The sequence below is a fragment of the Pseudopodoces humilis genome, chromosome 25, assembly GCF_049639895.1.
Source record: "Pseudopodoces humilis isolate 2021_Gansu_Grassland_sample_001 chromosome 25, ASM4963989v1, whole genome shotgun sequence".
Taxonomy (NCBI): Eukaryota; Metazoa; Chordata; class Aves; order Passeriformes; family Paridae; genus Pseudopodoces; species Pseudopodoces humilis.
The window spans coordinates 4,169,190-4,184,661 of record NC_142224.1 but is presented as its reverse complement, the minus strand read 5'-3'; the positions used below and the strand labels follow the sequence as shown (position 1 = coordinate 4,184,661).

Sequence of the window (15,472 nt, the reverse complement as noted above, 5' to 3'; positions counted from 1 at the left end):
AAGCTGCCTCCTCACCCATTTATCACCAGCTGGGACAAACTCCCCAGCAGCTTCTACACTGACAATTTATCTTCCAACTGCCTCGGACAAAGAAAAAAAACCCGAAACATTTTAGGATGGATAGGAGCAAAGCTGTCTATTTTACAAAGCCCACAGGTGAAGCAAGAGTCTCCTACTCTGCCCTCCTTTGCAAGGTGACCCTGGGGGATGTGGTACATGCCCTGCTGCTGTCCCTGGCTGTCCCACGCTGGCCCTTGGTGGCCCTGTGGGGGCAGAGGGACAGAGCCCGCCCTGGGCTGATAACCAATCGATCACTGCCTCCAGCCAGCCATGAGCTTCAGCTGCTTCCCCACTGAACTGCTGGGGGGGCTGGGCATCAATCAGGTTTAGTTCTTTAATTAAATATTGATTGGGAGAGGCTAGCAGATTCAGGGGAGGGGGAAGGAGCCGCTGAGATGCACGACTTGGCTGCTGCACCAATGGAAAACCATCTCTTTTCCCTTGGAAAAATGGTCTTGCCATGCTGTCCCATGTGCTTGCTGGATTTAATTCCAGCTGTTTAAGGAAAGCAAAACAGCAACAATTTTCCTCTGCTCTGCTTGGTTTCTGTTCAGCACCAAAGCTGAGCACCCCAGCAGAGCAAAGCCACAACAGTGGGATTTGGGCTCCAACACGCAGAGAGAGGGAGCAGGGAATGGCCTGGTGGGAGCAGGATTCCAGATCAGCACCTCCCATCCCCAGCTCTGCCAGGGCTGGGTTCCACAGTGCTTTTATCCCCTAAATTCCTCTGTGAAGGTCAGGCACTGATTCAGCCGCAGAGCTTGTGTCAAGGCAAGCCCCACGCTTGAATTACCAGCCTTTGCTTGGGTCCTGCTGCTGAACACCAGCTGTGATAAGGGAAAACACACAAGGAAGGGGCCTGGGTGGTGACAGGGACAGCACAGACTGATCACACCAGGAGAAGGGTGACACTGAGCAGTCTGCACTCACACACTTTGAAAATTCCCAGTATTTCATCTACAGCCACGCTTTATCTTTCCTTAGGGGAAAGGAATCGCTTGCCTGATGCAGCATAAAGACATTTTGGGTAGAACTAAGAGCACCAGGGGTAAATCCCTGCTCTTATCTGCCCTCTGTGAGCCCAGCCTTCTCCACTGATAAATTACACATATCTAAATGGTGCAGACACCCCTTCAGTCAGTGCTGTTTCTACCTCTCGTTGTTGGTGTTACAAACAGAAGTCCTGTTTCTCTCCTGGGCACAGGGATTGTTTCCCTGCAGTAAATGAACTTTTCCCATTCTCTGCCCAGATGACACAATGGTGTACAAAGTCCAGAACCTGCAGTGGACAGCTGATTTCTCTGGTGATGTCACCCTGACATGGGCTCGGCCAAAAAGGATGTCCTCGACCTCCTGTGTCTACAACATCTACTACAGGTACATCATCCCTCCCCTGCTGTTGTCTCAGGTAAAGAGGACAAGCATGAGTTCAGGGATTTGCTACAGGGAACCACACAGAATCAGGCCTGAAACATTCAGAGCTCCTTAATCAAGTTCTGCTTGGAAAATCTAATATTTGGTAGCAAAAGAGACACAAAATAGGTGCACCCAGAGAGTATTTGTGACAAACTGCATTGATCTCCTCCTTGACTATTTACTCAGACAGTAAAGTTGTTTATATGCATTTTTTTTTTCCACTTGGGTCTTGTCTTTGTGGCACCATCAACAACAAGAACAAAGGTAATAAATTTGAGCACAAGTGTTATAGAAAAGCTCAGGGGGTTATAAGTCACCAACCCTGGTTTAGTTCAGGCTTTCCAACAGCATCTTTTCCAGATTGGTGGTGTGGCTTTACCAAAATGAGCAGCAACCTTTTCAAAGTGTTCCATTTTTTGGGACAAATCCGTATGTCCTAAAAAACCCACCCTGACTGGAGGCTCTGTCCCGCAGGATGGTCGGTGAGAGCATCTGGAAGATCTTGGAGACCCACAGCAACAAAACCAACAGTGTTTTGAAAGTCCTCAAGCCCGACTGCTCCTACCAGGTGAAGGTGCAGGTGCAGTGTCTGAGCCGGGTCTACAACACCAACGACTTCATCACGCTGCGGGCGCCCGAAGGATGTAAGCAGAGCTGCTGCTCCCACCAGTGCCTGGCAGATTTCTGCTGCTTTGGGCTAAAAAGTAGAGCTATCCCTGCTCTGAGCAAAAAGGGTCTTTCCATGGGCTTGGGAATTGTGCTGGACTGGGAGAAATTGCTATCCACCCCTTTGTCCTGATTTTTCAGGGAGATGCTGCTTTTCCCTGCACGCTCTGGGCACACTACAGTGACTGTCACTGATATTTCTCTTTGTCTCACCAGTACCAGATGCTCCCCTCAACCTTCAGCTGTCCCTGAAGAAAGAAGAGGAGGGTGTGGTGATGGGCTGGTGGAGTCCCCCCGTGAACGCCCACGGCCTCATCCGGGAATTCATCGTGAGTCCTGCTGCCCACTGGGGCTGAGCCCAGCTCGGTGGCGTGGGGACAGCAGCACACAGCCAGCTGCAGGGGGAGGGGGGCTTGGAATGGGATAATTTGGGGAGGAAATCTGCTGGGAACATCAGGCAAGTTGGGAGAAGAAATGCTGCAGGCTGTAGGCAGCACCACAGCCCTCGAGTTCCTAATTTCTCCCTTTTGGAGATGTCGTGCTTCTTTCTGCCGAGGCTGTGTCTCAGAGGCACCTGCTGACCTGTGGTATTTTTGAACCCTCACACCTTGTTTTGGTGCTCCTAGGTGGAATACAGCAGCAGTGGATCCAAGGAGTGGTCATCCCTCAGAACCAACAAGAACTACACTGAGATCAAGAACTTGCAGGTCAACACTCTCTACACGGTCAGAGTGAGTATTTCCAAAGCTTCCTCTGAATATTTCCAAAGCTCTCTCTCACTACTGAGTGGCCTAAGTCCTGCACAGCCAAGAACTTGCTAAAAACCATTTTGTTAAAAAACCATCTTGTTAAAGCCCTGCCCTTTAATGCCAACCCACACCACTGCTGCTAATGTCTGTAGTTCCAAGGGCCTTGGTTTGCTCCTTTGTCCCAGAAGGCCAGGCTGGATTATAAAATCCTCCCTGCTAATTGCCCATTCCAATGTCACTGCAATTGCACTGGATGTGGGCCAGAGATAAATTTGGTCCTCGGTGTATCGGTGGGAAAAGAAGCAGATCTGCCTGTGGGGAATGTCTGCACAGGGGAGAGGCTGAGTAATTATAGACAGAAGTAATCAGAATAGGAAATGAAAGTCTGCACAGTGAGCCCTGGGAAATGTGTGCTTTGCCATTGTCCATCCTCCTGAGTTCTTGGGGAAGTTCACTGCGAGGGGGGATAAACCCCCTCCTCCAAATCCATGTTATTCTCACAGCTGGTTGGAGGCTTTCCTCCCTGCTTCTCCTTCCCAATATAATCCATTCCCAAACAAATCTTTGGAAGCAGATTCACGGCTTGCATGGACTTCCCTGGCGTGGTTCTCACCTGCTTCATGGCCCGTGGAGTCCCAAGCTCCTTATCTGGATGGACTCCTGGAAGATCTCATAAGAGAGCAGTTATCTGCAAAGAGGCTGCACCTCCCTCCTCTTAGATTCCTTTAATTGACTTTAAGCAGTCGGCTTTATCTCTGCTTTAAGCATTTTATTGCCAAGTAATTAAGCTTTTGTTTGCTTCCAAGTCCTTTTCCCAGGAGCCCCGCCAGGTCCATAACCTTGCTCTAACCTCCTGCTCTGTTTGCACTGCTCCATGTGGCTCATGTTCCCTCTCCCTCTCATTTCCAAAGGTTGCTGCAGTGACCAGCAGAGGGGTGGGAAACTGGAGTGAATCCAAATCCATAACCACGGTCAAAGGCAAAGGTAAATGTTGTTTGGGTCAGCTCAGAGAAGGTGACAAAAAGGCAGAGTGTCAGCCTGAAACATCAGCAGCAGCATCCAAAGCCACCTCCCTGGCCTTAATTCTCCCTGCTGAGCCTTTTACACTGCTCACCAGCTTTGCTGTTAAAAGTGACCTGTAAAAAGTGACTTTTTCACTTTCTGAGCTGCCTCAGAGTTCAGTGCCATGTCTGGAGGGGTCACTGACTCTTCCTCTGAGCTCTGTGGCACAGGGGATGGATGTGCTGCCCTGGAACTGAGCAAGAGCCTGTCCCCTCTCTCCCAGGCTGCAGACAGATTCCCTCAGACTTTTGTAAGCCAAATCCTGCCTCCAGCCAGACAAGAAATTACCAACTCCATCACTCTCACTCTAAAAGAATGCCGGCTCATCCTTCTCCCTCTTAGGTCACAATTATTGTGGCTCCTCCTGCAGGTTTAGACCACAAAAAGGAACCACAGCTCCCAAGAACCATCACAGCATCACAGTCTAACAGCAAATTCAAGCAGCAAAGTAAATAATTTCCTTCCCAACCTGTTGGGGGTTTTTTTGTTTGGTTTTTTTTTTTTTTTTGGCTTAAGAAAAGCCTTTTGAAATAGTTTGTATTCATATTCCAAGTTTTTCATCCATACTTACATCCCTGCGCCAAAATTGTCTGCTGATTTGTCAGATGAAAGAAGGGAAAGAAAACACCAGGCTACTCAAAGTGCAGGATCCAGATAATGTGAATTACCTGCTGGTTAGAAAAACGGAGGTAAAAAGAACAGAAACAGCTTTGACTTCAGGTTTTGCATGAATGTTTGGCACTGATAGCTCCTGACCTCCCTCGGGAGCTGTTAACTGGGACAGGAGCTCACCCTACTGAGCTCAGAGGGAAATCCCTTTGCCCAGACCCCTCCAGTTCCAGCCTGCACTGAGCAAGGCACAGATAAAGCAGTTTTTATGTGGTGGACCTAAAAAATGATGTCAGTGTCTTCTCTGAGGGGGACATGTCTTAGGCAAGGTTGGGCTGTCCTGTTCTGGGAGCTGGGTGTTACCACACAAAGCTTTATTTTATCTGTCCCTCTCAAGAAATATTTTTATTTCTTTGTGCTGTACTAACAGGTCTTTTCTTCTTTCCTCCCAGTCATTCCTCCCCCTGTCATCCACATTGAGAGCTACAGCGAGGACTCCATAAGTTTCAGTCTGAAAATGACCACGAATATCAAGGTAAGAGCTTTTCCCTTTCCATCTGAGCTGGGTAAATGGTGAATAGTTACCAGTTACTTCACACCAAATCATTTCTTACTGCTCCCAAACCGCCCCAGGGCTCTTAATTGGGATGGAAAATACAATGCAAAGACTGTCAGGGGTGTGACAGTAACCCTGGTGTGCATCAGCTGAGCTGATGGCTCTGTGTCCTTGGGCTGGACAGGTCAGTGGCTACGTGGTCAACATCTACTGGACATTTGATACCCACAGGCAGGAAAAAAGGACTCTGGTCATAGAAGGAGAAAAGTCCATCCAGAAAGGTAAATTCTGCTCAAAACATAAAGTTTTGCTTTGGTCAACACTAAGCAGAAGGATTTATGAGAAGTTATAAGATTATTTATTATTATTATTATTATTATTATTATTATTATTTTCAGGTAGTAGTTTTTGTTTAAATCTGGACAGGACAAAGCAGCAAATTATCCATTTTGAGGACCTGGAGATTTCAAGCAGATTTGGGATTTACCCCCAGAGCTGCACCAGTCCTTTCTCATCACATGGGGTTTTGTTTGTTGTTCCATTTCTGATCTGCTAAAGGGAGTTGAAACAGAACAAGGATTTCTTGGGCTGGTGTACAGCACGTGTCCCTGTTAATCACATTTCTGGTTTGGGAAAATCTCAGTGTGGAGATGGGAAATCATCTGGAAAAGCCCTGGGTTGGATTCCAGAGTCCCAGGTGCTTCTGTATAAAGGAAATTACTGCAAAGCCATGAGAGTACAGCCCAGGAGAGGCAGGCTCCTGTCCGTTTGCTGATGCTGACCCTTCCCTCCTGCTCCCACCCCGCCCTCACCTAATAGTGCCCCTTTCTCTTCTTGCTCAGTGGCCAATTTGACAGCACACACCCCCTATGAAATTTCTGCTTGGGCTAAGACGGAGCTGGGTGACAGCCCTCTGTCTTTTGTGCATGTGGTGACCAGTGGCACAAGGCCTGCGTCCCCAAGCCTCAAGGCCAAGGCCATCAACCAGACGGCCGTGGAATGCAGCTGGACCGGCCCCAGGAATGTGGTAAGGCACCAGCCCTTCCCTCACCAGCCACCCTGGGCTCCAGCTCAGAGCCTCAGAGCAGTACACAAAACCCCTGGAATCAGGATAATTTGTCTGGAGTGAATTCCAAGGCTCTGAAAATGTTGGGGGTAATGAGGGAAAGAACCTCCTGCCTTTTAAATAGAAGCAAAGAAAGGCTTCTTGTCTGTTTGTTGCAGTGAGAAGTGGCTTAAACACAGACAGCACAATGCTCCAGCAGCCTTTCAATCAACTGCTGTTACTTGAGCTGAGCTCAGGGCTTTGGGTTGGGAGTTCAAAGGCAAGTGGGCAGATTGATCTCGGGCAAGACAGAGGGAAAAGCAGGAAAAAGGGTCCAGAGGGAAAAGAATCTTTGCTTCATGCCCCTAAAAACTGACAGCCAGTGGATGCTCTGGGCCACACCAAACCCTGCACCATCCCTGCTGTGCTCTCCCTCCTCAGGTCTACGGCATCTTCTACGCCACGTCCTTCCTGGAGCTGTACAGGAGCCCCCACAACAGCACCACCAGCGCCCACAACATCACGGTGCTGGTGCAGCGGGACGAGCAGTACCTGTTCCTGGTGGGCTCCCCTCCTCCTGCCCCCTCTGCCCGCCCCTGGCTCCACCAGGACACAGCCCTGACCTCTGTGCCTCCCTCCCAGGTGCGGGTGATGTCTCCCTACCAGGGGCCCCCCTCTGACTACGTGGTGGTGAAGATGATCCCGGACAACCGGCTGCCCCCGCGGCACCTGCACTCCGTGCACACCGGCAAGACGTTCGCTGTCATCAAGTGGGAATCGCCCTACGACTCACCCGACCAGGATATGGTAACAGAGCCTTCTCCTGTCCCTGTGCACACAAAATCCTGCCTCCAAGACAGATCCTTGCCTTTCTTCTGCTGGAGGAAGCCTGAGATCAGGTCTACGCTCCACATAAAGTCATCCTCAAAGTGCTGACACCTCCAGCATCTTCATTTCCTCCCTACTGGCCATTAGCTCAGGACTGAAACATTTAAAAAGAGCCAGGTCTGGGATATCTGTTGCTGACCAAGCCTTTAAACAGCCCTGGGCATGTGCCAAAACACCGTTCTGGGCTCTGGCTCTGCTCAGGAGGGCCAGGCTGGGCTGGGCACTGCCTCCTGCCCCAACAAAGCCCGGTTCTGTTCTCTGCCACACTGAAATACACTCAGGTCTCGCTCCATTGAAGGCCAGTCATTTTCTCGGCAAGCTTTCCCCTCCCACTCTGCTCCAGAGACTTTAACAGCAAAAATTTGGAGGTATAAACCTTCCCAGCAGAGCTGGAAACTCTGACAGGGCAGGGGTCTGCGTTGCATCCTTGTGATTCACCAAGAAATACAACCTGAGGTTTTCCTCCTGCTCTCATCTGTTCCACTGACTGCATTTTCTGTATCAGTAAATGCTGATTTTGGGCAGAAATCCAGAGAGAGGCTTGAAATTTTGCTTCCCAGGCTTTCTGTAAAGCGCAGCCTTGGTTTAAAGCAAATTTTACCTGCCCTGCCTAATGTCCTACCATTGTTTAGCTGAAAATCTGCAGGAAAATGAGATTTATTTTTTTTTTTCCATCCATTTCTTCCCCCTCCAGCTCTATGCTGTGGCAGTTAGAGATTTGGTGAGGAAAACAGATAAAATCTACAAAGTGAAAAGCAGGAACAGCACGGTGGAGTACACCATAAAGAAGCTGGAGCCAGGAGGGAAATACCACGTGATTGTCCAGCTGGGAAACATGAGCAAGGAATCCAGCATGAAAATCAACACAGGTAAGGGACACACCACCCATCCTGTGCTGCCTGGAGGCTGCAGAAATGTTCCTGCTGCTCTTGGCCCTCTCCCACAGCCAAAGCCCAATTTTGGGAGGCCTCCCAGGGGAGATGATTGCACCCAAAAGCAGCAGCAGTGGAGAGGAAGCTTCTCAAATGATATCCAATATTTTTCTCCTGATAAACGGAGATGGGAAGGACACCAGCTTGTGTACACACATCATCAAGTACCATTACAGCCCTACCACTAAAACATTCCTCCCAGCTTCCACACCACAGCATCCTCTCCTCCAGCACATCCCTTTTCCAAGCAGAGTATTGTGCTCATCCCTAAGAAACCCCACTAAGTTTCAGGAGTGACTCCATTCCTGTAAGAGGAAAGTGCCACCAGTGCCACAACCTCACCTACTGCCACTTCTTCCCCTTTGCAGTCCCCCTGTCTGCACCAGATGCCTTAAAAATCATCACTGAAAACGACCATATTCTGCTTTTCTGGAAGAGTTTGGCGTTGAAGGAAAGCAATTTCAATGAAAGCCGGGTGAGTTTTGCTGTGCCTCCTGTCCTACAGAAAATCCTGGAGCAGAGTCAGTGCAAGGCTCCTTTCACAGGCTCTGAAATCCATCCTGTCCTTGGTGAGCCCTCTGGAAGAGCTCACTAAAATTCGTGTCATGGCTGAGCCTCTGAAGCTGACAGATCCAATCAGTCACCTTTTCGGAACATAATTACCCTGCTAGAAAAGGACAATTGTCCCATGTGTGAAAAGACTGGGAATAGGACACTGCCCTGCCATGGTAGGAAGTCTGAAAGTTGTTATTTTTCAGACTTGGATAGAAAATCTGTGAAAGGTCTGTTAGAACATGGGTAGGTGAAAAACTGCACCAAAAAAGCCCTCACCCTCCTGGACTCTGTGCTTGGGTGCTCTGGGGTGGGTGTTAAGGACAGAGTGAAGCAGCCAAACCAAACCAGAGTCCTTTGGGTTGGGAAAGACCTCCAAGATTGGGTCCAAGCTGTGCCTGATGCCCCCCTTGTCACCAGCTCAGAGCACTGAGTGCCACATCCAGCTGTTTCTTGAACACCCCCAGGGATGGGGTCTCTGACCCTTCCTGGGCAGCCCCTCCAATGTTTAACAACCCTTTCAGCAAAGAAATCCTTCCTGATGTTCAACCTGAGCCTGCCCTGGCACAGCTTGAGGCCATGTCCTCCGCTCCTGTCACTTGGGAGAAGAGAAATCTCTCCTCCCTGAACTGGCCAAGGTCAGTGCACAGCAGCAGGGGTTCCTGGAGGAGGCTCCACATTGCTCCCTCCCAGCTGACAGCCCAGCAGAGTTTCCAGGAGGAAAAGCAAATTTCAAAGCCCTTTTGGAGGGAGCATACCCGCCCTCTGCAGCCGAGTGATTTGGGGTTGGTGTTTCCCTCAGGGCTACGAGATTCACATGTTTGACAGCTTGATGAACATCACGGCCTACCTGGGCAACACCACAGACAACTTCTTCAAGGTGTCCAACCTGAAGATAGGCCACAACTACTCGTTCAGCGTGCAGGCCCGCTGCCTGTACGGGGGGCAGATGTGTGGGGAGCCGGCCACGCTTCTCTACGATGAGCTGGGAACGGGTGAGTCCCTCTTTCACAGAATCACCAGCTTGGAACAGACCTTCAAGATCCAACCCAGCCCTAACACCTCAGCTAAACCACGGCACCGAGTGCCACAGCCAATCCTTTTATAAACACATCCAGGGATGGTGACTCTGCCACCTCCTCAGGCAGACCATTCCAACACTTTATCACTCTTTCTGTAAAAAAACTTCTTCCTGACATCCAACCTAAACTTCCCTTGGTGCAGCTTGAGGCTGTGTCCTCTGGTGCTGCAGGAAGAGACCAACCCCACCTGCCTAAAACTCCACCTTTCAGAGTAGTAGAGTGAAGAAAAGTGATGTTTTCTCCTCATCCTCCTTAAAAAATACTCAGGGAAGCCTCATAAACTCTTTAGGGATGTGCTGCTGGTACAAACAGAACTCGTGTCCCTCCCTCACCAGGTAAAGACTCCTCTGCCACCAAATCGGGCCGAGGCACGGACGTGGCTGCCATCGTGGTGCCCGTGCTGTTCCTGCTGCTGGTGACCCTGGGCATTGGCTTTGTGCTGCTCTACATGAGGCACAGGAGGCTCCAGAACAGCTTCACTGCCTTCGCCAACAGCCACTACAGCTCCCGCCTGGGCTCGGCCATCTTCTCCTCAGGGGATGATCTGGGTACGTGGCCCCCGGTGGCATTTGGGGACAGCACTGGGGATGTGGCATCAGGGCAAGAATTGATTCTTTGTCATGGTTTGGGCCACTCTAGCACCTCAATCTCCATCAATTTGATCTAAGAGTACACATCGTAGAATTACAGAGTAGTTAAACTTGGAAAAGACCTTAAAGATCACCAAGTTCAACTGGCAAAAGTTTTCCCAACCAAACATTTTTATCAAATTAAACCCCTCCTTCCAATGCAAATCACTTAAAAATGCATTGAGGATGTGAAATCAGGCCAAGAATTAATTCTTGATCATGGTTTCGGCCACTCTGGCATCACAATCTCTATGGATTTGATCCCAGAGTAGAAATCACAGAATTATGGGATGGTTAAACTTGGAAAAGACCTTCAAGATCATCAAGTCCAGCCACCAAAAGTTTTCCCAACCAATATTTTTACCAAATTAAATTAAATAAAGCGTTGAGGGTCCCCTAACAGCTCTGTTTTGGGTTTCTTTTCCAGGAGATGAGGATGATGAAGCCCCAATGATAACTGGATTTTCAGATGACGTCCCCATGGTCATCGCCTGAAGCGCATTTCCGACTGTACAAAACCAAATGGTGTAAATATTTTATTTGATAAAAATAGTTGATTGTTTATTTTAAAAATGCACTTTGAGTTGCAATACGTTATTTTTATATGGGCCAAAAAAAGGAAAAAAATAATAATAATTTTAAGAATACACTTTGTAGTAATCAACTGTGAATTGCAGACTAGGTTGGTTGAGTAACAAATTGCTTTGATTTAACATTAATTTAGTCTTACAAGGCTATGCTTGCTGGGCATGCTTTTAAGTCTGTGAGATACTTTCTGTTGACTAAATTGGCTACTCATTTTATTTTTCTAAGACAAGAATAAATTTATTTAAAAAAAAGATAAAAATTCAGGAGATTATATATGTAGAGAGAGATAATATAGTCCCTGAAGGTTTTGCTTTTACTTTAGGACTAAAAAAAAAAAAAACCAACAAAAAAAATTCCTTTGGACTTTGTTTTATATGAAAGTATTTTTGTTGTGTTAATTTATTGGGAAATCTGCTGTGGAACAGATTTCCAGAGTCGTCAGACATTGTACACATTCTCGTGTAGAACATGTGCCACTTTACCGTGCAAGGCAGTCGTATCTTGGCATCCCCATCATTGTCCTTGCCATGATAATAAAACCCCTCATTTTCACAGTTTTTCTCCCTTTTAAAAGACTCAGTCTTTGAGAGATCTTAAGGCATAGCAGCACATTTTTTTTTAGGGGTGAGTTTTAACTTCCTGCTGCTGTGGGAAGTCAAAAATGTCCCCACACTGAGATGTGCTGCCCAAACCCCTCCTGCTGCTGCCCCTGCCCATCACACAGGGCTTAATTAATCTGCTTAATTAATCTGGAGCTCACCACCATGTCACTGAAACAAAAAATTGCCCCTTGCACCTTAAAACTCATGTCCCAGGTATTTTTTGGATACCTTTCCTCCGTGGAGCTTCCCTCAGACACCAGCACGGTGGTGGGACGGAAGGGGGAGCCTCCAGTGTGTGCAAATCCAGATTTTCCACACTCACACGGAGAGATAATTACTGAAAATTTAAATTAATTTAGCCCACAGCAGGGATTTGATGCTCCCTCATCAGAATTTCCAAAAAGCAGCTGTAGTTTTACCTACAGCTTTAGAAATAATATAAATACACACACACACACACACATGTTATTTTCTCATCTCACATCCCCAGCAGACACAATACTGGCTGCAGAGCCAAATGCAAAAAGTCTGCTTGCCACTGTTTGGAGCTTTGATTTTGTGACAGCAAACCATGAATTTCACCAAAAAAAAATGTGAACCTCACCGCTGCCTGCCAAGCCAGGAGCACGACAGGAGAGGATGTTCAGGGCTTTCCCCTGGCCCTGCTCGATATATGCAAAACTTCTCACCAGGAAATACAGCACACTGTCTTGTCACACTGTTTTTGTGAAAAACAAAGGTATTTTTGCTGTGTAAATTAAGTTATAATTGCAGTCTTCCTACAGATGAAACGAGAGAGGCCAACTATGTTTTGATACGCGACTGATCCGTTTAATTTCACAATAGAAAAATGTATAAAAAAAAAAAAAAAGTTGAAGTCTGGATGGTTTGATACTCTAGAGAAATATTGACTCTATTTTCAATTACTGGTGTTAGCATTCCCAGTGACAGATTCCCCCCTCCCAAGCTGGGACCAAACTAGAATCAGATTTTTATAAGTAGCAGCAAGCTCACAGAGTTGCAATATTTTTACCTTGTCAGTGGATCAGGTGCTGTTCAGGAGTTGAAATTTTGAGTAAAATCAACCCACACAGCTCAATTTGCCTGGAGTTACAGCTACACAGAGAGACCAGACTCTGACCCAGAGGCTAAACCAGTCTCAAAAACATAAATCAAAAGATTCTATGCAGGAGAGGAAGCCTAAAAACAGAGATAAAGAGTATTCAACCCTTTCTTTAGAAAGTAATTTTTTTAACACAGATAACTAAAAGTTACGATGTAGCATCCCAAAATCTGGTGCCTCTCTAGTGGGGGTTAGGGGTGGTTAAATTCTGATATTTTAGTCCCCCAGGGTAAATCCTGCTGCAGTAAAAGGAGCAGAATTTAGAGTCCAGCCCACCTCTGTGTAGCCAGATGCCAAGGCAGACCCTTGTAACCAATTTAAATCCTGCAGAAACCCCTTGGCTGGAGATTTCCAAGCATCCCCTGACCCAGGGGACAGGTCACTCCTGGCCTCTCTGAAAGGCTCCTGGCTTGGGGACACTCATGCAGAGCAAAGCATTTTGTACCCAAAACCCAACACTCCTGGTTAACTCCCAAACACAGCGTGGGCAGAGCAGAGCCCTCTGTGGAGTCACCCCTGCGTGCCCAGGGGTTTGGGGACACTGCAAAGCCCTTGTGGGGACAGCACTGGCACTCAGAGCTGTCCCCAGCCCTCCCCTTCACCGCAAAAATCACCACTGTGCTCTCAGCAAAGCAACTTTCACAGGGCTAGTGTATTTTATATATAGAAATAGAGAAGTCTGGGCTCCAGGTGGGGAGTAATCGATGCAGTTCTGGGGTAAATTGTATATTTTTATGAACTTTTGAAGCACGGAATCTTGTTCACGGAGACATACAGGGGGTGGGAGGGTTCTGCTGTAAATATGGTAGGTGGATGTGGATGTATATTTTGTTCTGGTTTCATTTCAGTAGCCTTATGTGATGTGACATGACTTGCTACCCTAAATTTCGGGAGGTGATCTGGGTTTGCTTTATAGGAACCCAGCAAAATGTTCAGATCTGTACGGAAAACAAAAAAAAAGGGTATAGAAAATACCCTGGCTAGGAGGAACTTCCACCAGTTAATTTGTGTTTGCACCCATTTCAGATGCCCATGGGTACTCTCAAGTCCATTTGAACAAAAGACTAAGGTCAAACACGAAAATCGGTTGAGATTTTGGCCATGAGGCTTCTTTTGCTTTGGCTCAGTCTTTTTGTGAGGTTTTCTTTTTTTTTGTGCTGGGGGTTTGGTTTTTACAAGGAAGGACAAGGAGGTACCATTTCCCAGGCTGGAGACCTATTAAAGGTTAAAAAAAGGCTCTTTTCAGTCTGAATAAACCCCATCTCTGGGTTGCCAGCCCTGTAAAAAGCTCCCTGAACCCAGCAAGAGCAGAGCCCACGCAGGAAGCAGCTGCAGCAGGAGCTTCCAGCCCCTCTGGGGTTTGGCTGAGGGCCTGTACCCCAGGAAAACTGCAAGAGGATTTTCAGGGAGGGGTGAAATACGGGCTGAAAAGCCCTGCAGGTATTTCATGTGCAGGAGAGCTGCGAGGTCATGGCCTGGCTCACCCTGCCCTGGCTTGTTCCAGCTGCTCCAGCGTTAGGAGACAGCTGCAGGCTCAGCCCTGGGAAAAGCCTCTTTTCCTTGGAGCCAGAGCAGGTTAGGGAGATGTTTGGGAGCTCAGAGCCAGTGGGAAGGGGAGAGCAGAGGGGCAGAGCTGGCTGCCAGCGTCCACAACTTGTGGCCAAAGGAGATTTGTGTTTGATGGCCACCTTGGTGGTCACCACGTTTCACTCCTCCTGTTTCCAGAGTCACTGAAACCTCACATTCCCCACCAGGGAACCCCCACCTGAGCCAAGGAAACTCTCCCTGAGCAGAATTCTCATTCCTGGCAGGGCAGAGCTCAGTGTGAGCATCTCCACACTTAGAATCAGAGTATATTGAATGGCAAACTTCACCTACTCGCTGATGGAAAAGTAAAATGTCATTTTTTCTGCAAAAAAAAGAACCTTTTCTGAAACAGCTTTCAAGTCTCCTTCAAATGGACTTGAGAAGGGAAATGGTGCAATAACTCAGCTACTCATGGACCCCAAGAGCATCTTCATTCCTGGAAATAGCTGTAACATTATGATTAACCCTTCCAAACTTGCATCAGTCCAGAAGCAGCCAGCCTCTAATAGAGGTAGTGTCACCTTTTAATCAGGTTCTTTAAGTGAAGTTTAATGTTATATTATTTGAATTGCTACACTGTGTCCTTTATTGGTTTGTTTGTTTGTTCTGTTTGTTTTCATTCACTGATTTCTGCTATATATTATTGCACAATTTTGAAGGAATTTTTGTCCATTTTTTTCCCCCCCCACTTAATGATAATAATAAAAATGGATTGGGTAAACAAAGTAGTTTCTGAAATTGTTTTCCAGCCTCTATGTGTCTAGTGCAGGAAAAAGGAGACTTTACTGAACATATTTTTATTTTAGAAAACCAAACAGGATTATAGAATCACTGAATGGTTTGGGTCAGAAAGGACATTAAAGATCATCTAATTTCTGTCCCCTGCCATGGGCAGGGACACCTTCCCCTGTCCCAGGTTGCTCTGAGTTCCATCCATCCTGGCCTTGGGCACTTCCAGGGATCCAGGGGCAGCCACAGCTGCTCTGGGCACCCTGTGCCAGGGCCTGCCCACCCTCCCAGGGAGGAATTTCTCCCTGATATCCCATCTAACCCTGCCCTGTGTCAGTTTGGAGCCATTCCCATCCTGTCAGTGCTCCTGATCAAACGGCAGGGACAGGACAAGGGCAATGGGAATCAAGAAAATCGAGCTTTGTGCCAAAGGAGCAGCAGATCCTGAGAGGTGCCACCCTCATTCCTAACGCAGTCACGTCTGCCTGTCCCTTCCCTCAAGGTCACCAACACCCCCAGACACCAAACATCATTTCCAGCCTGTCCAAGCTTCACCTCCTCATTCCCACAGCACCACCTCAAGCCTTATTTTCCGTG

The 15,472-nt window shown here is 47.8% G+C and overlaps 1 protein-coding gene across 1 annotated transcript in view; it reads left to right on the top strand.

Annotated features, from left to right (window-relative positions):
* Window positions 1-14,857, top strand: part of SORL1 (sortilin related receptor 1) — a 46,780-nt gene extending 31,923 nt beyond the window's left edge. Inside the window, exons 34-48 of the mRNA XM_014257368.2 lie at window positions 1,311-1,437; window positions 1,951-2,120; window positions 2,359-2,471; window positions 2,769-2,873; window positions 3,803-3,875; window positions 5,015-5,097; window positions 5,303-5,399; window positions 5,961-6,145; window positions 6,605-6,724; window positions 6,806-6,970; window positions 7,746-7,920; window positions 8,352-8,458; window positions 9,338-9,530; window positions 9,953-10,165; window positions 10,674-14,857. Of these exons, the coding sequence (XP_014112843.2) occupies window positions 1,311-1,437; window positions 1,951-2,120; window positions 2,359-2,471; window positions 2,769-2,873; window positions 3,803-3,875; window positions 5,015-5,097; window positions 5,303-5,399; window positions 5,961-6,145; window positions 6,605-6,724; window positions 6,806-6,970; window positions 7,746-7,920; window positions 8,352-8,458; window positions 9,338-9,530; window positions 9,953-10,165; window positions 10,674-10,741 (1,994 nt within the window). The 3' untranslated portion in view covers window positions 10,742-14,857. The remainder of the gene's footprint in view (window positions 1-1,310; window positions 1,438-1,950; window positions 2,121-2,358; window positions 2,472-2,768; window positions 2,874-3,802; window positions 3,876-5,014; window positions 5,098-5,302; window positions 5,400-5,960; window positions 6,146-6,604; window positions 6,725-6,805; window positions 6,971-7,745; window positions 7,921-8,351; window positions 8,459-9,337; window positions 9,531-9,952; window positions 10,166-10,673) is intronic.
* The last annotated feature ends 615 nt before the right edge of the window (window positions 14,858-15,472 follow it).